The sequence below is a fragment of the Quercus robur genome, chromosome 4 (assembly GCF_932294415.1).
Source record: "Quercus robur chromosome 4, dhQueRobu3.1, whole genome shotgun sequence".
NCBI classification, from domain to species: Eukaryota; Viridiplantae; Streptophyta; class Magnoliopsida; order Fagales; family Fagaceae; genus Quercus; species Quercus robur.
Genome location: NC_065537.1, coordinates 3,011,063 through 3,033,771, shown reverse-complemented (window position 1 = coordinate 3,033,771; position 22,709 = coordinate 3,011,063). Strand labels below are relative to the sequence as shown.

Below are 22,709 nucleotides of genomic sequence, written 5' to 3'. Positions count from 1 at the left end.
AAATTGATTTCTTTCATGTGTATCTAGTTGAAGGGATGGAACAATCTAAGGATAGAAAGTGGGTGCACCTTTTCTTCTTTATTTGATTGAGAGGAAAAACTTAAAACTAAAAAATAAGTTGATACTTTCTAAATTGATATTAATTACTATTATACGTATACCCCTATTAAATAAGAAATAATATTTTATTACTTTTCATTTGACCTATAATAGCATTGTATTAACAAATTAATATTAAGATGGATGCACATCATTCATTACGGGCTAATGATTCTTTTAAAATATAAAATTATCAAAAGACATTCTCAAAAAAAAAAAAAAAAAAAAAAAAAAAAAAAATCAAAAGACAATGATTCCATCATAATAAATTTCTTAACTAAGTACATATAAATAAAAATAAAAATAATTTCAAATAATTAACTATGTTGCAACAATATATTTATATAAAATTATATAATGTTGCAATTAGAAATGAAAAAAAAAAAAAAAAAAAAAAAAAAAAACAAAAAAAAAAACAAAACAAAACACACAAAACATAAAAAATTATGTCTGAAAGAGTCAGAAGGAAAATAGGGCACCTTCAACAAGCCCCCCAAAAAAAAAGTCTAGAAGAATACATTGAATGGGTCAACTTCTTCAAAGAAACCCATAAATAACTCCTTGGCTCACATTGTTCACATGAATGATGTAATGGGAGATGTTAACAACAAAGCAGAGTCATCTTCGAGAGTGGAGGATAAGAGGTAGAGTATGCTAGACATTAGGGAGGGTGATGATCATAAAATTGACAATACATATTTGAAGAAGACATCAACCAGCAAACGAAGGACAATCGTGTCTCAAATGGAACTTCAAGGGGTAAATTTGTAATTTTTCTTTAGACTCTTATTTTTACTTCCCATTTCTATCTCCATTTTGGACAAATGAAAACTGTTAGCCTAGGTGGAAAATCCCCAACCACACCACTTTTTTTCCTCCTAATAAATCAATAAAGTCTAAAGGGATATCTTTCCCCTTCAAGTTTATCTACTATGATAGGGGGAAAGTAGAAGTGTTCACCAAACTGAAAAAACCGCACCAAAACCACCAGCAAAATAGCATAACGTCACCGCACCGCAATTAACTGTGCACCGCACCACACCCTCACCATATATTAAATATATTATTAATATTAATAATATTAAATATATTATTAATATTAATAATATTAAATATATTATTAATATTAATAATATTAATATATTATTAATATTATTTAATAATCCTAATTTTCAAAAAAAAAAATGTTAATAACCCTAGCAAGTTTTGATTAGGAAAGCTAGCCCAAAATAAAGAAAAAACTAGCTCAATAGTTTAAAACTTGGCCCAAAACAAAGGGAAAAATTAGTTTTGGGCTAGGTAGGAAAAACCCAAAATTTGAAAAATATACCAGCTTCAAACCACATCTTATACATTACACTGCACATGTAATCGCAAAAATAAGGCGTGGTATGATTATGGTTTTGGCTAAATTCTAAACCGCACCCACCATACCATACATGTGACCGCAAAAATGAGGTATAGCGCGGTTATGATTTTGGCTAAAGTATACCGCAAAGCACGGTGCTAAAAATGGCCCAAAACCACATTGCACCATGAACACTCCTAGGGGAAAGGGTTAAGGATTTACCCGATGTGAAATATTACATTGTTCAAGGAACCCTAGATGTTGTTGGAGTAAATGATCACCAAAGCAATGAACCTATTTGAAATGGCTCATTTCGTACTAGAAAAACCCATGTATGAACAAGGATTAATTTTACTTCCCCACCTAGTTGCTCTAGGTTGGGGGGTAGGTCATAGTGGGGAAGTTATAGATATATTTCCATACTCTGTGTCTAGAGTACTTCACTTAATTTCTTCTTCAGCCAAACGCAGGAAAATGTTAATCCATGCTCCATTTTCATTCCTTTTTTTTTTTTTTTTTTTTTCTATACTTTCCCTTTTCACTCTAACCAAATGCAACCTTAAATAGTTAAACTTAACCAAGATCAAAACCTTTAGATGGAAAATGTTAATCCATGCTCCATTTTCATTCCCTTTTTTTTTTTTTTTTTTTTTTTTTTTTCTATACTTTCCCTTTTCACTCTAACCAAATGCAACCTTAAATAGTTAAACTTAACCAAGATCAAAACCTTTAGATGGAAAATGTTAATCCATTCTCCATTTTCATTCCCTTTTTTTTTTTTTTTTTTTTTTTTTTTTTTCTATACTTTCCCTTTTCACTCTAACCAAATGCAACCTTAAATAGTTAAACTTAACCAAGATCAAAACCTTTAGATCTACTAACACCTTGTTTTAATTTTGAGCTACTAGAAGCACATTCATTCGGACAAGTAATAAAAATATCAATACAAGAAAATAATATTTAATTTAGCTAGCCAACTTCATGTCTACATCTATGAAAAATATCAATCAAAATCTACCGTCAATGATATAGATTACAACTACACTCAACAGAACTTCATAGACAAACTAAACACTTTCGCAAACAATATTCACAAGCCTTATAAGAACAAGCTAACCCAAATCTAATTACACCAAAAACAATCTCTTAATATCAACTAACAAACTCATAAACAAGATACTAATAATCAAAAAACTGTGAATACACCCAATGGTGCTTCACATTTACAAAACAAACAAACTTTCAACTCATACACACTGACATCTTTCAATCCTAAAAAAATTGTTAAACTACTTTTCAAAGAAACTCATTCCACATACTTCTAAGAGTATTCCTCTTTCCCTAATGGGAAGATCTCACTATCAAATTGCTTCCTCTACAAGGAAAAGAATTTCCTTCCACCCTAAGAAAACTTTTTTTTGGGGGGGGGGGGGGGGGGGGGGGGAGAGGAAAGATAGTGACACTCGAAGAAAACTCAATCCAAATTAAAATAGGAATTTGAGGTCATTCTCTAACAAAATAAAAGCACATCGTGTGCATTATTGGGTCAAATTGGCGAAATATAAAAGATCGATCTCGAGGATAGACAACCATGGGCATAATTGCAAAGAAAATGAACAGGTCTAAAAGTAGCTTGCACTTTCCATAACCAATTCCAATTGAAATTATTCAAAGGATGATAGTTCGATGTAGAAAGTAATTTGTAAGATGAGGTTCTATTCACATTCTTTGCATTTTTACGTACTATCTCTATTTCTAGAATCAACCTCAACTTTGGAGGGGAGAAAAATGGTGCTTTGCCTTGGTATAGTCCGCTAGGAATGTCACTAATTGCCTAAAGATATCTCAAGTGGCAATGGTCATTTCATTGGTTTGAGTCGATTGAAATGTGTGTAGCATGAAACACTTTTGAATATCCTCAAAAATCAATAAACTTAGTAATACAAAAATATTCACAATTGTTAAGGTGATATGTGATTAATGTACAATAAAAGTGAGGTTAATAATGGATCATATTACATGTCTTTTCTCTAAATAAAAAGAAAATAATGATCATATTAAAGTAATGCTAGTCTAATCCTAACTTATCCTCTCAACAAGTTATAAAATAAATAAAAATAAAAATAATAAAAAATTGTAAAGTTTGGTGCCTCTAGATTGCTCTTTTGAATATGGGACTGACACCAAAGGCTACAGCTATAGTGTAAAACTTGTGAAAAGGAATTTCCTAGTCAGCAAATATAATTAGAATAAAATAAATGCTATGACATAAAATATACATAGTAATAAACCTTGTACACAAAGAGCGATAGTGGAATCAAAAAAATGTATAGAGAAGAGCACTAGAGCCATACGACAAGGATCTTGGGCATGGTCCTCCTCCGACATGAGAGAGAGAGAGAGAGATAAAGAGAGCTTTGAGTAGAAAGCAAGCAAAACCAAAAGGAACAGAAAAAAACCGAGCTTTCATTTTTCTCTATACCAAGCAAGCATATATGCCAACTGCTTATAAAAATTCTTAAGGCAAAAAGATGATACAGAAGCAGAGGTGAGAACAACTGCTTAACATAAAATACACCTTCTCTTAGACCCTTTTTTTATATCCTTCTTTTGTGTTCCTTCATTTTCACATCATTAAGCAAAGTGACTGTATGACAAAGTTGGGCTGCTAAAGAATCAATCTTTATAGCCACTTGTCCCCCCATGCTCTTACTTTGTCCGCTTCTAGGGCCGTCCTACTCTGATCTCTATATAAAGCTCTTATGCTTGGCTTGAGATTTTGAGTGTTGTGGAGTTGGTTTGTAAAAAGCTAGCTAGCTAGTTTGGAAGTTCTGGGCATTGCAGAAAGCCATGGAAACAAGCAAAGGTTACAAGAGATTCTGCATTCTTCTTCTCTATGTAACTATGGCAGCCATCTTCTTTAACCAATGTGGTAAGCCATTTGTGTCCAGGTGTTGTGTTTTGCTTATGAGTGAATAGATAGAATTTATTTATCTGATTGATTTACTAGAAACTGCTTTAGTGTAAATATATAGAATTTACTTATCTAATTTATTTTACTATAAACTATTATTTAGACTATCATATCAATTGCCAATTCTTCATCCTTAAGCAAACAAAAAATGCACCAAAGCCACGTCATAGCAGAATATATAATTGCTTGATACGATAAGATTACGAGTAACATTAGCTATATGCATGAGTGGGGTTACTTCTGATTTTTGAAGTTGCTTTAGTTTCAATAATTTTAAGCTATAGTACAAGAAAGCTTAGCTTTCCCATGACTTAATTTTTGGTAAATATTATATCACTTAATAAATTTTCATTATATTGAATTATATACTTTTCTTATTAATATCCTTTAAGCTTACAAAATTTCAAGATAATTAAATATTAATAACTCTCATTTTCTCAATAATCAAATATCAATTACTATCTTATGTATAAAGCTATTAAAATTAAAATTTTATATAATTTAAAATTATGTACAAGAAATGAGTTTTTTAATTGAATGGAAAATATCTTATTAATACTCATTTAGTGTGTTAAGAAGAACAAGAACGTGTTTAGTTTAATGGTGGGAATTTTAAAACAGTAATTCAATAAGAAATTATTAAGTGATGATATAAGACTATAGATGCATGTAGAAATTCTGGTTTTTTTATTAAAAAAAAAAATAATAATAATTAAGCTGGCTGTTGTAGTAGTGTTCTAGAAGTAGAACCTACTCCTCCCGACTGAATCATAAAATGTAGCTGTGTTGTGCACAATGGAATATGCCTCAGTAAACTCTTATATTATTATTGTTTTTTATTTATTTATTAATGCTACTTGCTTACGAAAAAAAGTTTATATGAACTTAAGTTTCTCTTGAAATGATACTCATCTTTTTTTCTTTTTTAAAATATACTCTTCAAATGATACTTAACTTGGCTCTGCAACAACAAGCTTTTATACAACTTGTACAGAAATTGGACACATTTTAATAACCAACATAGAGATAATCACAGCACTAATTCTTCAAAATCTTAAAAACAATTTAGAATTACCATTCCCATTAACAAACTTTAATTCAATAATAAAGGCAGTAAATTGTGCATTTCAAATTTACAAAAATTGAAAATTAAACCAATATCGCAAAGTCATATATTAGTTGACTTGGTTTCTCTATGTTTTATTGAGCAGATGCTAGAAGATCAATGCAACCATTCAAGCATCCAAGACATCTCAGAAGTTCAGTCATCAAAACCACAAAAAAGTTGAAAGTTACAAAGCACTTAGACATTGATCCAATGTTGGATTCATCAAATGTCCAACCCTACAGTTTGAGTTCGCCATTTTCTTTACCACCATTTGAGTCACTAGGTCCAATGCCCTTGCCTGAAAACACACCTCCATATTGTACTTATCCACCTAATACCCCACAACCTCCCACTACATCCATTCCAACTCCCACTGTTCCATCACCATTTTACTATCTCCCACCAGTTCTTCCAGCCCTAAGCCCACCGCCAAGCCCAACCGGCACATTACCCGGCCCGCCCACAACAAATCCCCCCGAAATTCTTCCAAGCCCACCTACCACAAACCCACCAGAAATTTTTCCAAGCCCACCTGCCACAAACCCACCAGAAATTTTTCCAAGCCCACCAAGTAGTGTACCAAGTCCCACTACCTATGTTCCAAGCCCACTAGGGCCCATATTAAGCCCACCTTATATTGAGCCCAGCCCACCAGGCTATGTCCCAGGCACACCTACATATACACCAGCCCCCACTGTTTTTGTTCCAAGCCCACCATTGTTTCAACCACCAGTGGTGTACCCACCACCAACAGTGCCACCACCACCAAACACTCCTCCAAACAGAGCCCTTTGGTGTGTGGCTAAGCCATCAGTGCCTGACCCAATTGTTCAAGAAGCCATGGACTATGCTTGTTGGTCTGGAGCTGATTGCAATTCAATTGAGCCTGATGGGTCTTGCTTTCAGCCCAACACTTTGTTTGCACACGCTTCATATGCTTTCAATAGCTTTTGGCAGAAGACCAAAGCGGCTGGTGGCACGTGCGAGTTTGGAGGCTCAGCCATTCTTGTCACAGTTGATCCAAGTGAGTCACCCCTCTAATTTTCACCAGTTCTTAATTTAATCTTTTAAGTTTTTTTTTTTTTTTTTTTTTTAATTTAATCCTTTGAACTCTAATATGTTTTCCATTTATTCATTTAGTCTAAGTTTGTTCAATTTCATTATTAGTTTTAGTATTTTTCACTTTCTAAAACGATATTGTAGACTTAACGCTATGAATTGAACAAAGGTAGATGAAATGACTATATTAGAAATGAATGGAAGTTAAAAAGACCTAAATTTTTTATATTAAAAAAAAAAAAAAAGAGTAGGACTGAATTTAAAATGTTTTGAATTTGAAATTTGTTTAACTCATAATCTTTTGATAAAGTACAAAGTCTAGTTGAAAACAATTTTGTATGGGATCTTTGTTCTCTGTTTTTTTTTTTTTTTTTTGGGTGGGGTCAAAAGGGCAAAACATGTACATTTTGTTTCCATATGCTATTGTATTTTGCTAATCCTACTTTTTTTTTTTTTTTGATGTGTGTTCACAGGCTATGATGGGTGCCACTTTGAGTACTATTAACTTGAAGATGCAAGACCCACTTTTGAAAACTAGAAGACAGATTTGGCCCCTTTTTTTCTCAGGCTCTCTCCCATATATATTTCAAATAATCAATATATATTATAGACTTACAGTGAATTCAACATGAATTTTGTAAGTAATATTTATAGATTTTGATAGGTTGGTCCCTTGTCAATTTAGGGTTTTAAGATTTTTGGTTTTAGGTTCTTATCTTGAAAATTTTCTTTTTGTACATGGGATCTACCTTTAATCTCTTTGCATAAGATGTATAAACTGCATGCATTGCAGTATTCTGATCATATGAAATTAATAAAATTTGGATGATGAATGAACAAAATATATATGTGTGTTGGTGCAATATAATAAAAATATAAGGGAGAAACAAAATTAAAATATTACAATTTTTTTCCTAAAAAATCTCAACACCATTAGACTGAGGTGAGGTTTTCACTCTTTTTAAGAAGATTTAAGTCCTCATCTATCTCATCTCTTCATTCTCCCCCAATGCACGTATGTAACCCAATTCATTTGAGGCATATTAAAAATCACACTTATAAATAAATAAGGAGTCTCTCTTTTTCTTTTTCTTTTTCTTTTTCCTTTTTCTTTTGAGGAACAGGAGTCTCTCTTTTAACAATGTGATCTACATATTTTTTGAGTTAGTTTAAAAACACTAATACCTAAACCCCACCCCCAAGGCTCAAACTAGTGAGTCAATGGAAAAACCCCAAGCCCTCATGGCAAGGGGAGGTTCCACTTTGCCCAACATGGGCAAGAACTCCTAGCAATCTAGCACTAACTCAAGGATAGAACTATTCTTGGACCTTGGAGGGCAATTCCCCTCATCCCTCCTCTCCCTCCCCCCCCCCCCCCCCCCCTTTCTCTCAATACTAGTGTGTGTGTGTGTGTGCAAATTTTAGCAATTTGGTTCAATAAAATTATATTTGGCCCCCCTTAATAATATTATGGATCATTTTAAATGCCATAAAAGATTTTATAGATCTAAATCTTAAAACAAAATTAAAAAACCCAACAACATAAATTATCAATAGTAAAGCTAAAAAAATAAATTAGTCCAATCAACCAATTTTACCTAAAAAAACTTAAACCCTTTTAAAAATATTAAACAAAATAATTTGGCCCTTACTCAGCAACAAACGCAAGCATCATAGATGCACACCGAGTTCTTTTTTCATAAATAATTATGTGGGGGTAACAGACCTAAAAGCCCATACCAATGTATATGTTGGGCCAAAGGTCCAGTCCAAGGAAGAACTCCTTCTCGGCCAGGCAAGGCCAAGGACAAAGGGAACGGCCTGCCATTGAGGGTAACACTCCGAACCATTCCATGGAAAATGATAAGTATTAAGAAAGAAAATAACAAAAGAAGGCATGGAAGTATCTAAGAGAAAGCTGCAACTATTGCAATAAATGCTCTGTAACTAATTGAACCATGTTTTTTAGCCTTTACAACCACTCCCAACGACTTCGGGGAGGGGCTGATGGGACAAGTATTAGCACTATCAATCTAAATCTACACGTGGACGGTGGAAATGAGAGGAAAATAGTATAAAATAGAAGAGAAGGGGAGAACAAAGGGGGGGACGAGACTGATAACAAAGTATGAAGAACAATATATTAAGAATCAACTTCCTCGGATAAAATCCGAGGACGTCTCTCCCTGGTAGACCTATGTTATCTTTCTTTCTTTATCATTTATACCTGTTGGTCGATCGTCTGATTTGCTAAGGTCCAAGTTTCCAACCCATTATCTACAAATTCATAGTATTGGGCTCATTGGACCAAGACTTTATACATTTTGGGCTTAGGCTCCAAATTGTGACCCTACAATTGGTGTCGTCTGTGGGAACCTGGTGTTTTAGCGAGTTGAACGCTCAACATACTAAGGCGATGCAGCGATATATCGACCATTGGTGGAAGAGACCATTTTGGCCGTGGCGCATGCTACGCAGAGGATTGCTCCGTATGGAACAATATTGGGGGCTTTCAATATCAAATATGTATCTCGTGCCTCCGTCAAGGGCTAAGTTCTCACGGACTTGGTGGCTGAGACCACTGAACCCTTGCCAGGTGAAATGACAGAAGCACAGCACGTAGATGGAAAATTAGTTGGCACGGTCTCGCTGCATGGAATCCTTTGTCCAGAATGGTGCATGTTGATAGCACTACAAATCAAAGATGATCCGAAGTGGGGCTAATTCTAAACAAAACCCAAGGCATGCCTGAGTCCTCGGACCAGATGCTTGGGGGAAATTAATGTTATACCATCTCTATAAAGTGCTTAAACCGAACCCAAGGCATGTCTGAGTCCTCGGACCAGATGCTTGGAGGAAATTAAAGCTATACCATCTCTATAAAGTGCTTAAACAGAACCCAAGGCATGCCTGAGTCCTTAAACCAGATGCTTGGAGGAAATTAACGCTATAACATCATCATAAATGTTGAATAGAACCTTAGTACACGATAGTCCCCTCGGATCACTTACTTTAAATTCCACATTCTTTGATGGTTGCACTGTTTGCAGTATAGAGCACATGATTATTTTCTTGATTATTTCTACATAGTTAACTTATTTAAAGTTAGTGATTGGTGCCACTATCAGTTTTGATAAAGTCAGGGTGACAACTTTTCGTTACCATCAATAGTATCAATTCTAAGTCCTATTTGAGGGGAAAATACCAACACACCCATTCATGAAATAATTATTGCAGAAAAGGAAAGATTCATAAAGTAAAAGTATAGTTTTCTTTTTATTAAATAAAGGAAAAATACATCATATACAAAATGGCTTAGGCAAGCCTGTTTCAAAAACTAACTTTAAAAGAGAAAACTCATAGGAATGGTAGATCCACAATCTTGTTCTAGCAGCAATCGAGCCAGTATGGATGGTACCGGCGATGAAAAAGAAGAAGAAGCGAAGACGCTAGATCCACAATCTTGTTCTAGTAGCAATCGAGCCAGTATGGATAGTACTGGCGATGAGAAAGAAGAAGAGGCGGGAACGCTGGATGGACCCCTCTTCTCCTAACTACAAGATGTTCTGCTATCAAGGTTGAGAAACAAGAAACCTGTCAATCCATGTCCTTGTTGATTTGCTTGATCAACCTTGGGTCGTCTTCACATCTGCGCACACATGATATATGTCGCCAGGTGAGACCCAGATTTTGTCGCACCAAAAATTTGATACGATCTACACCTGCTTTGGGTCTTGGCTGAAAGAGGAGGGACTTCTTTCTTACCTAGTTAAAAGGAAGAAACGTCTTTGACCTCTACTTCTCTTGCCTTAACTTCGTCATCCTGGATCTTGGCAGCATCCTTGGTTTCTGATGAGGGCTTGGTTTCCTTGACCTCACCTTTATCCTTGGCCACCTCATTCCCTAGACTTCGATCACCATCTTGGCAGGGTCCCTGGGAATGCTTGAAGAGTTAAGAACTTAAGATCCCCGCAGAACTCAAGGATCTTTAAATGAGGAAGAACGATTCCCCCAAAGGTGTCTTATATAGAAGGCAAAATCTAGTGGAAATTAATTTGCCAGAATCTTAAAGAAAGAGTTACGAGTGAGATAAATTCCGCTCAATTTCCAAAGAAGTCTTCAATCGTTGGGTCTTTATCACTTCGTAAAGACCTTAATGAAGGCGCGTCTCGTGTACCGAAACGTTAGGAACACGACTTGGATAAACTAAAAAATATCTTGCAATCAGAGATGGTGTAAAATGGGCGCAAAGGGCTATTATCACATCGAGATCCTCCTTTCCTTCTATGAAGAAGAAAAGAAGAATCCCGAGGGGCTATTGTGGGGGTAACAGACCTAGGAGCCCATACCAATGTATATGTTGGGCCAAGGGCCCAGTCCAAGGAAGAACTCCTCCTTGGCCAGGCAAAGCCAAGGACAAAGGGAACGGCCAGCCATTGAGAGTGACACTCCGAACCATTCCATGGAAGATGATAAGTATTAAGAAAGAAAATGACAAAGGAAGGCATGAAAATATCTAAGAGAAAACTGCTATTATTGCATTAAGTACTCTGCAACTAACTGAACCATACTTTTCAGCTTTTACAACTACTCCCAACGACTTCGGGGAGGGGCTGATGGGACAAATATCAGCACCATCAATCTAAATCTACACGTGGACGGTGGAAATGAGAGGAAAATAGTATAAAATAGAAGAGAAGGGGAGAACAAAGGGGGGGATGAGACTGGTAACAAAGTATAAAGAACAATATATTAAGAATCAACTTCCTTGGATAAAATCTGAGGACGTCTCTCCCTAGTAAATCTATGTTATCTTTCTTTCTTTATCATTTATACCTGTTGGTCGATCATCTGATTCGCTAAAGTCCAAGTTTCCAACCCATTCTCTACAAATTCATTGTATTGGGCTCATTGGACCAAGACTCCGTATATTTTGGGTTTGGGCTCCAAATTGTGATCCTACAAATTACAATGTAATATATTATGAAACAATAATTTTGTGTGTGTGTCTTTGTTGACAATTAGTGAATGCTAAATGCTAAATAAATACTTATTTAGAATTTCATAATGATTTTTTTTTTTTTTTATATATATATATATATACTTGAACCCCCTAACTCTAAGCTCAGTCCCCACACTAACTCCTCATTTGACTATATTACTAATTCCTCATCTACCACATTATTTCTCATATCTTTACATTAATTTTTCTAACTTTTTATTCATAAAAATATTAGAGTTAATCGTTTAATATTAAAATGCTACAGCTATATATATGGCTTTGAAAAATGTTCGTCAACAGGTTTGAATTGTTTGATACTCACATCTTAATCATGAACTGAGTATCTCTGTAAAAAAAAAAAAAAAAAAAAAAGAGAATCAAAATTCTAAGTGATGATTCAAAGCCCATTGTTTACGTTTAGCATAAAAAATCAAACAAACAAAATTCTAAGTAATGAGTCAATGTCCATTGTTTACGTTTAGCAAACATAAGACACATCCGTGTACGTGGAAAATGCTTGGAGAGAGTCTAGAGACAAAAAATTTGACACATGTTGTATAGCAGATTATTAGTAGCAAAAAAAAGTAATATTAACAATAGACCCATATAAAAACTAGTGAAAGTTTGTCAATTCAACAAATGTAAAAAAAGTTATCAAATTTTTTGTATATTTAGCATCAAAGGGCAATAACTAGTGCGCACTCACTATTTTACACTATACACATACACGATTTTGTACTGAACTTGTGACTTGATGTCACAATTTCTAAGTATCAAGATAATAACTAGTGTACACACTATTATAATTAAAAAAATGTGACTTCAAATCACGAGTGCAGTGCAAAATCGTGCTTGTGTACTTTTATGTGCAATAGTGTGTGTTTGTGAAATAAACATCGTTCTCACTCAAATGCTAGACCCGCAACTAAGGTTTCTTCCATGGTTGGTTACTACAAGCCATGTGGAAAAACTTTAACTTCGCTAATTTCTCCTCCAATCCATATGGAAAAAACAACAAAGGTCATTATAATTTATAGACTAGACCAATCTACGGTGACTTCATTCTTGACACTGATAATTGGAAAATTATTTGGTACTTTCAGAATACCATAAATGCGTAGTTCTCCCTCTCACATGAATGGTGAGTTCTACCATGAATTTAATTAGTGGGACCCACCATTCATGTGAGAGGAGGGAGTACACATTTATGGTACTCTAGGAGTACACAATAATTTCCTCTGATAATTGATAAATATCAATCATGTAGCATGGCTTTTTTTTTTCTTTTTCTTCCTATAAATCACTATTCACTTACAACACTAACTATTTGAACTCCATGGCTAATCTTAATTTTGTTGTTGTATTTCTTCTTTTGTCCTTGTTTGGGTCCTCACATTTGGGGTTATTTGTTACATACCCAATTGAGTTTGTTGGTTGCGAATCAAGACCTCTTAATTGATAAATAGACTACTTCGAGAGAGTCTAGATCTCCAAAGTGAATATTCACTCAATAATAATATTTTTCAGCTTTTCTTTATTAATGAACATCAAGCCATATAAATAGATAGTTTTACAAGATAAAACTAACATTTAAATTCAAAAGAAACCTAATTTTTATCTACTATAAGATTTATTCAAATACTAAGCTAATAATCTATCCTATCATTATCTAACAACCCAACTCCTAATAAAATCTTAAATAATAAAATTAAATAAAAACTAGGCATGTAACACTCCTCCTCCCTTAAAATCAGCCCTTGTCTGCTTAGTCTGAAAATTATTTGTCCTCAAGGGCTTAATCTAAAAATATTGTTCCAGATGAGCTCGATCTTCCCAAATTGTTTCTCACATACTTAATCACTTCTTAGGTTTGAAAGAATCTTATGATTGGGCACTTGCAAAGGTGGTAAGCTTTTTGGTGCTACAAAATTATCTTTAATCAGCTTTTTAGTGCTGCAAAACTATCTTTAACTCGATGTAAAAGTTGTTGCATGCTTGAATTGTGTGAAGGTGGGATGATTTGATTTTGTGGAGCTCCCATGGCCTTCTTATCTTCGAGTTTGCATTGCCCGTTACTTTCCTTAGCTTCTCTTCTTCATAGAGAGCCAAATTGCTCTCTTTGGTTGCACTATCTAGCCAAACACAAGGATTTGCATATCATTTGCATTTTCTTGATACTTTCAACTACTAGAGATTGTATCTCTTTCAGTTTGTCCATGCATTCCAATAATTGTTCCAACAATTGTTCCTTCATGCCTGACTCTGATACCAATTGTTACAAACTCAATTGAGTTTCTTGGTTGTTTCAAGGGAACCAAGACCTCCTAATTGATAAATAAACTATTTCGAGGGAGTCTAGACTTCCAAAGTGAATATTGTACTCAACAATTTTCTTTATTAATCAACATCAAGCCATATAAATAGATGGCTTTATAAGATAAAGCTAACATTTAAATTCGAAAGAAATCTAATCTTTATATACTATAAGATTTATTCAAATACTAAGTTAATAATCTATCCTATCATTATCTAACACCCATCTCCTAATAAAAGCTTAAATAATAAAATTAAATAAAAACTAGTCACGTAACATTATTCAAACCCAGCTCATGCAGTGAAGATCACAGTGACAAATATCGAATGCATCTACATTGAAAGAAAAGCACTTCTCAACTTCAAGAAAGGTGTAACCGATCGTTCGAGTAGGCTATACCCTTTTGGTTATTGAACCACTTCACTGTTCCGCTCAGCCTCTCACCCATTTTAGTTTTTAGATCTTTCTTTATCTCAAAAACCTTAATAACAAATGGTTTTCTTTGATTTGTGGTTGAAGATCTAATGAAGTTGAAGGTTTTCTGTTTGATTTGTTTTGGTTGTATTTATGTGTTTGGTTGCCGGAAAAAATGAAAGAAAAATATAAAAATTTTAGAGTAATTTTTTTAATTCTTTTTCTTTCTTAAAATAAAAATTAAATGTCGATTGGAATTTTTAGGTAGTAATTAAAAAAAATTTATTATTGTTTTATGGACCACTTAATCTTCAAATCTACTAACTATGAAATTTATTCACTACATAAGTATTTTCCGTTAGTGAGTTGACGGTTTAGACCAAATTAATTGTAAATTGAAATTTGAAAATAAGAGAAACTAAATTGACTATTACCACAATGTAGGGACCAAATTTATTTGTTTTCTTTTTTCTTTTGAAAATAAGAGAAACTAATTGTAAGTTGAAATTTGAAAATAAGATAAACTAAATTGACTATTACCAAAATGTAGGGACCAAATTTATATTTTTTTATCTTCTTTTTTTTTCTTTTGTAATAAAACTACCACTTTATTTCTTCACAAGATAAAGTCTAAAGACTCTAAATTATAGATTTAATCAAACAACAAAGTAGTTTCTCCAAGTGAGTTTCAGTTAGCTCAATTTGTATAGTTTCTAATAGTTGAATAAAAGATTTGGCGTTTAATCTCTGCCTATACCAAAACCAATTTATGTCTTGATATGATGATAATCATCAAGAGCGGACACCACTAAAAAATTTTTTTTAAAAAGTTGCTACAAAGTACAAATCATTTGTGGAGTGAAAGTGGAAGTACAAATCATGTGTAAAAACTTTACTCCCCTAATTTCACCCTAAAAACTGTATGGAAAAAACTTTCAATGCGCTATTATTTTTTTTTTTACTAGACCAATCTACGGTGTAACGATGACTTCATGCTTCACGGTTCACACTAATAGATATTCTGACCAGACCAGTCTATGATGACTTCATGCTTCATAGTTCAAACTGATAGATATTCATCATGCAGCATTGGCTTTTTGCTTCCTATAAATCACTACACATCTTAAGCAGTTTCATTACCAGTTACAACATAAACAGTTATAACTCCATAGATGGCTAATCTTAATCTTAATTTTGTTGAAACTCTCTCAAAATTAAATAATTGTTTCTTCAAAATAAGAAAAAGTTGCTACGAAGTACAAATCATGTGTGGAGTGAAAGTGGAAGTACAAATCATGTGGAAAAAATGACTCCACTAATTTCTCCCTAAATACCATATGGAAAAAACTTTCAATGCACTATTTTTTTTTTTTTTTTACTAGACCAATCTACGGTGTAACGATGACTTCCTGCTTCACACTGTTCACACTGATAGATATTCTAACCAGACCAATCTATGGTGACTTCATGCTTCACAGTTTTTAGACCCCTTAAAAACACAATTGGATTAACCTAGGTAATAAGCCAAGTTGTTACTTAGTCCAAATTAACAAATCTAGGTTATCACAATCAAAACAATCATATCATGCAAAGCAGCGAAAAGATAAATAAGACAATGATATGATCACCCAGGAAACCAAACCAGTAAAAACATAGGGAGGATTTAACCTAGCTATTTTCAAGGTAAACCTAAATCCACTATGAAAGAATCAAAGTTGTTTAACAGGACTTAGACCACTAACATCCTATTGCTACCCACCAGTAAAAACTTACTGACACGACCACGTGCAAGCTTTGAGACCACAGACTCCTTCTTTCTTGGATTCTCCAGCAAGTATAAGCACACCCGTTTGTGTTTCTTTAAGTTCTTATGGCAGCAACTGAATGATCATCAAGCTCTTGAAGAAATCCCCTTCTTGATAATCCTAAACTTGTGTAAAGGAAAGCTCCTCACAAATCTCACAAGAGATTTACACAAACAGTAATATGAGCAACACTAAAACGTGGTTAGGGTTTGCCTTGTATACTTGGGGCAAATTACAAAACCCTAAACGTTTTAAAACAAACTAGGGCTGAGTTGGAATTCTGTAGAAAACGCATCTGACTCGATTTTCGATTGATCGAGCCTAAACTTCAATCGATTGAACCAGGCCAAGAAGCAATAACAATTTCAACATCAGTTTGTTCCAACTTTACATAAATGAACCAACTTTGAGCAAGTCTAAACACGACTAAATATCTTGTTTTGATCATGGCTTGCCAACAATACACATTAGAGTTCTAAATATATAAAATCCTAAGTCTTTAGAACCTAACAGATGACTTCATGCTTCATAGTTCACATTGATAGATATTCTGACCAGACCAATCTACGATGACTTCATGCTTCACTATTCACACTAATAGATATTCATCATGCAGCATTGGCTTTTTACTTCTTATAAATCACTACACATCTTTAGCAGTTTCATTACCAGTTACAACATAAACTATTATAACTCCATATATGGCTAATCTTTATCTTAATTTTGTTGAAACTCTCTCAAAATTTAAAAAAAAAAAAAAATCTTCAAAATAAAAAAGTTGCTACGAAGTATAAATCATGTGTGGAGTGAAAGTGGAAGTACAAATCATGTGGAAAAACTGACTCCACTAATTTCTCCCTGAATACCATATGGAAAAAATTTTCAATGCGCTATTATTATTTTTTACCAGACCAATCTATGGTGACTTCATGCTTCACAATTCACACTAATAGATATTCTGACGAGATCAATTTACGGTGACTTCATGCTTCACAGTTCACACTAATAGATATTCATCATGCCGTATTGGCTTTTTGCTTCCTATAAATCACTACACATCTGCGGTTTCATTACCAGTTACAACATAAACTATTATAACTCCATATATGGCTAATCTTAATCTTAATTTTATTGTTGTATTTCTTCTTTTTTCCTTGTTTGGATCCTCACCTTTGGGGATATTCAAACCCAGTTCATGCAGTGAAGATCAGAGTCGGGCTAAAATCAAATGCATCTACATTGAAAGAGAAGCACTTCTCAGCTTGAAGAAAGGTGTAACTGAAAATTCAGGTAGGCTTTCTTCTCGGGTTGGTGAAGATTGCTGCCAATGGAGAGGCGTGGAGTGCAACAACCAATCAGGTCGTGTTACCAAGCTCAATCTAAGTTGTAAAAAGGAAGTCAATTCGTGATCATTTGGAGAGATAAGTTCTTCTTTGATTCACTTGAAATATTTAAATTACTTGGATCTAATCTGGAATAATATTGATCAAGTCCAAATTCCTAAAGTTTTTGGTATGCTAGAGAACTTGATGTATCTCTCTCTCTCTTATGCATCCTTTCCAGAGGAAATTCTTCCTCATCTTGGAAATTTGTCGAGCCTGATGCATCTTGACCTTCATCATAGCAACAACGTCAACATACAAGACGAAAATTTCAATTGGCTGCCAAGGCTCTCTTCTTTGAAGTACCTAGATTTGGGGGGACGAAATCTCGCAGGAGCAAATTGGCTGCATGCAGTTAATATGCTTCCTTCCCTTCATGAGTTACATTTATCTGAGTGTGAACTTGACTGCCTACCACCTTCTCTTCCATTTGTCAATTTCACATCTCTTTTTGTCCTTGATTTATCAAACAACCAATTTAACTCTTCCATACCTCAGTGGCTGTTTAATCTTACAAGCCTCACAATTCTTGATCTCAGCTCTAATTCTTTACAAGGTACCATTCCATACAATTTTGTGAACCTAAGATATCTTGAGCACCTTGATTTGAGTGAAAATCCAAACATCAAAGGTAATTTGCCAAGCGTTTTTGGAAATCTTTGTAAATTGAAGACTTTATCTGTTAGATTGACCAATATTAGCGGCAATATTAATGGTTTTTTAGATAATTTCTCAGCTTGCCCGAACAATAGCCTGGAGTCCCTAGATTTGAGTCTCAATAAGTTGTTTGGAAACATACCTGATTCACTGGGGAGACTTGAGAGCTTGAGATACCTCAATCTCTATTGCAACTCTTTTTGGGGTTCAATTCCACCTTCTATCGGCAAATTGTCATCCTTACAGCAGTTGGACCTCTCTTTTAATGAGATGAATGAAACCATTCCTGCAAGTCTTGGACAACTCTCAGAACTAGTCATCTTGGATCTCAGTGCAAATTCCTGGAGAGGTGTCATCACGGAAACCCAATTGATGAATCTCACAAGGTTAGAAGATTTTGTATTAACAACTTACACAGTCCACTCTTTAGTTTTCATCGTGATGTACAACTGGGTTCCTCCTTTTAGGCTCAAAACTCTTGAACTAGAAAACTATCTCATTGGCCCCAAATTTCCTTTATGGCTTCAAGTTCAAAATGATCTTGCGTATGTCAATCTTAAAAACGTTAGAATCACAGACACTATACCTGAGGAATGGTTCTCTAAGACCTCTCAACTCGTTGACTTGGATCTATCCAACAATCAGATCACAGGGAAGTTGTTACAACAATTAGTATATCCAAATGTAAAATTTATTGATCTAAGTCATAACTACTTCAAAGGTCCTATCCCAGTTTGGCTTGCTAAAAATTCGGTCCAACTATATTTAAAAAACAATTCATTTGCAGGTCCTATCCCATCAAATATTGGTGATCTAATGCCTAGCTTGCAAATATTAGACCTCTCAGAGAACCTCCTCAATGGTAAAATTCCATTATCCATACAAAAAATGAAAGATCTTACATTACTTTGCCTCAAGAGCAATCAACTTTCAGGGAAGCTCCCCAATCATTGGAAAAGGTTACAAAATTTGAAGGCTGTGGATATTTCATATAACAACTTGCATGGAAAAATTCCGAGATCAATGGGTTTCTTGAGTTCCCTTTCTATATTAGTGTTGAGCAACAACCACCTTTATGGAGAAATTCCTTCTACTTTACAATATTGTTCTCTTTTGAGCATTGATCTTGGTGGGAATCATTTATCTGGGAACCTTCCATCATGGATAGGACCAAGTATCTTAATTATATGTTTACGGTCAAATCTATTCAATGGAATCATCCCGCGAGAATGGTGCGGTCTTTCATATCTCTATATCCTAGATATTGGACAAAACAATCTTTTCGGAGGCATTTCAGGTTGTTTAAATAATTTGACTACTTTGGTTTACAGAAACAACATTGATCAATACAACTCTTTTGACTTGATATATATTGAAAAAGCAATCATAGTGACAAAAGGAAGAGAGTTGCAATATGATACTACTCTCAAATTTGTTAACACCATTGATCTTTCGGGGAACAATTTGACAGGAATAATTCCTAATGAAATAACAAGTCTCGAGGGATTAGGTACGCTAAACTTGTCAATGAATCATCTAACTAGAAAGATTCCTGATGATATTGGGAACTTGCGGTGGCTAGAAACGCTAGATCTCTCAAACAACAATATTTCTGGACTTATTCTTGAAAGCATGTCTTCTTTGACCTCCTTGGCATATTTGAACTTGTCTTTTAACAACTTGGTTGGAAGAATCCCGTTTGGCAATCAGCTCCAAACACTAAATGATGCTTCCATCTATGAGGGCAACCCTTCGTTGTGTGGCTCTCCTCTTCTAACCAAGTGCCCAGGAGATGAAACATTTGATGAGCCAAATTTTAATGGTGGCAATTCTGAAGACAAGCATGGTGGAGATGATTTTGAAAGGCTATGGTTCTATGTTTGCGTTGGATTTGGGTTTATTGTAGGCTTCTGGAGTGTTTGTGGCACCTTGCTGGTGAAAAAGTCATGGAGGCATTGGTATTTTTGTTTTTGTGATGATATCAAAGACAGGATGGCACTAATAATTGCATTGAAAATGGTTCATTGGAAAAGGAAATTGGGGCTTGAAAAAAATTGAAGTTTGTAGATGGAAAATTCACCCTTTTGGGTCTTCATTTGAGGTACATAAGATTTTTGTTCTCTGTCGTTCTGTTTCGGTTTTTGGTTGTTATAAATGTTTTTTTTTAATGTAATTTCCATGTTTTGTCATTCCAAACACTTGAACATATTTTACGGTAAAAATTTTTACATGTAAAATATTTTATTATTGAAAATATTTTACACCGAAACAAACAGAGTGTTAAAGAACTTATGGTTTAGATTTATGGGTTTTGGCTTATTTGAAGTTTATATGGGTATTTAGGATCAATGTAGAATATTATTTTGAATCTTTGATTGTGTTTGAGTCATTCTCTGATTGGGTTCTGGAATCTTTTCATTGTGTAGCTAATATGTTTGCTAATTTATATTGTCAACTTCTATTTCAGATTTTTTTCTTTTCCAAATTCTTTTGGGTAATTTTTCTTTTTCTATATCTTTTTTTTTTTTTTATAAGAAGACTGGCATTTCTTTTTCTATATCTTGTTTTAAAATTATTTAAATTGTGGTTTATATGTCTGGCGGTGTGATTTTGGGGTGTCAAAAAGTACGAATTTGTGCCTATTTGGTTCATCTACCCTCAAAATCTTTCAGGAAATTTTCTTTGTGTAATAAAGTTCAACCAAATGACTTGTCCTAAAACGAGCCTTGGTGCTAATCTTGGTTGAAGCGGTTGGCTTGTGTTTCCTATTCCCACCATTCGAGCCACTAGGTCCAATGCCCTCGCCTGAAAAAACATCTCTATATTGTACTTATCCACAGTACCATCACCATTTTACTGTCTTCCACCAATTCTTCCAGTCCTAAGCCCACCTCCAAGCCCAACCGGCACGATCTCCGGCCCGCCAACCACAAATCCCCTAGAAAATTTTCCAAGCCCACCCAGTAGTGTACCATTTCCAACTACCTATGTTCCAAGCCCACTAGGGCCTATATTTAAGCCCACCTTATATTGAGCCCAGCCCATATATGAAGCTATGTTCCAAGCCCAACTACAGATATACCAGCCCCCACTATATTTGTTCCAAGCCCACCATTATTTGAGCCACCTGTGGTGTATTCTTAAAATATTTTTTTCATTCTTGTCCTTTAATATGTTTTCAATTTAGTCATTTTGTCTAATTTTGTTTAAATCTTGTCATTAGTTTTAGTATTTCCCACTTTCTAAACAACATTGTTGACATAACGGTGCAGATTGAATGGATGTGGACAACATGACTACATTAAAAATGATTGAAAGTTAAAAGGACCTAAATTAATAGTGTAAAAGAACTAAATTTAAAATATTTCAAATTTAAATAGTGTAATTTGTAAATAGGGCAAAGCATGTACATTCTGTTTTCATACAATGTGTATGTACGTATCTGCTACTGTAATTTACTAATCCTACTTCTTCTTCTTTTTCTTTTTTTCTTTTTTTGGGGGTGTGTCCACAGGTTATGATGGGTGCCACTTTGAGTACTATTAGCTTGAAGATGCAAGACCCACTCTTGAAAACTAGAAGACAGATTTGACCCTCTTTTTTCTCAGGCTCTCTCCCATATATATTTTGAATAATCAATATATATTATAGACTTACAGTGAATTCAACATGAATTTTGTAAGTAATATTTAAAGATTTTGATAGGTGGTTCCCTTAATAAGTATAGGGTTTTAAGATTTTTGGTTTTAGATTCTTGTGTTGAAAATTTTCTTTTTGTACGTGGGATCTACCTTTAATCTCTTTGCATGAGATGTATAAACTGCATGCATTGCAGTATTCTGAACCTATGAAATTATAATAAAATTTGGATGATGAATGAACATCAACATATATTTGAAAAATGTTTGCCAACAAGTTTGAATTGTTTGATTCTGACATCTTGATCATGAAACCTAATACCATCTGGTCAATTTTGTTAACTCCCATATTGTATCAATCCTTAATTGCTTATTGTACCGCTAAGATTAAGAAATACGGACACTCTATAATTCCACAATTTATTTAATACGGATATATCAAGAAGACAAGAATACTCTTTAATATATGTATATAGAGCAAAACTTATGTATAGTACTTAGATATTGTTCCTTAAGTTCCTCTTTTAAGATTCTGTCATGTAGATTTTTTTTTTATGGGAAGGAAGTGTATTTTTTAGTTAAGTAATTAAATGGCTGAATTTTAAAAGGAAAATTTAAGAAATAACATCTAAGGTATTGTACCTAAGTTTTGTCCGTATTTATAATATATTAGGAGGAAAAAAACATAATTTTTTTTTTTTGTAAAAAAAATCATTTTTTAAATTAGATATTTTGATTATTCTGTATTTTAGAAACTTAAAAAAAAATAAAAAAAATAAAAATAAAAATCTTCTTCAAAATTGTCATATTTCTCTGTCTAGTGTCATATCATGTCAATGTTCATGTCGTGCTCTATATCCTTCTTACAGTTGTAGCCCCAACAGATTCCATCGAAAATCATCAGGTACC

The 22,709-nt window shown here is 34.0% G+C and overlaps 1 protein-coding gene across 3 annotated transcripts; it reads left to right on the top strand.

Moving 5' to 3' along the window:
• The first annotated feature begins 3,831 nt into the window (after window positions 1–3,831).
• Window positions 3,832–21,793, top strand: LOC126720353 (extensin). Of its 3 annotated transcripts, XM_050422700.1 has the most exons (4): window positions 3,833–4,379; window positions 5,633–6,025; window positions 6,062–6,553; window positions 7,062–7,430. In XM_050422700.1, the coding sequence occupies exons 1-4, from the start codon at window positions 4,298–4,300 to the stop codon at window positions 7,091–7,093; spliced, it is 999 nt and encodes a 332-aa protein (XP_050278657.1). In that variant the 5' UTR covers window positions 3,833–4,297; the 3' UTR covers window positions 7,094–7,430. The 3 variants fall into 3 exon arrangements, with proteins under 3 accessions (XP_050278656.1, XP_050278657.1, XP_050278655.1); XM_050422699.1 differs by lacking the exon at window positions 7,062–7,430 and adding an exon at window positions 21,677–21,793 and having other exon boundaries at window positions 3,832–4,379; window positions 5,633–6,553; XM_050422698.1 differs by having other exon boundaries at window positions 3,835–4,379; window positions 5,633–6,553.
• Window positions 21,794–22,709: the final 916 nt, after the last annotated feature.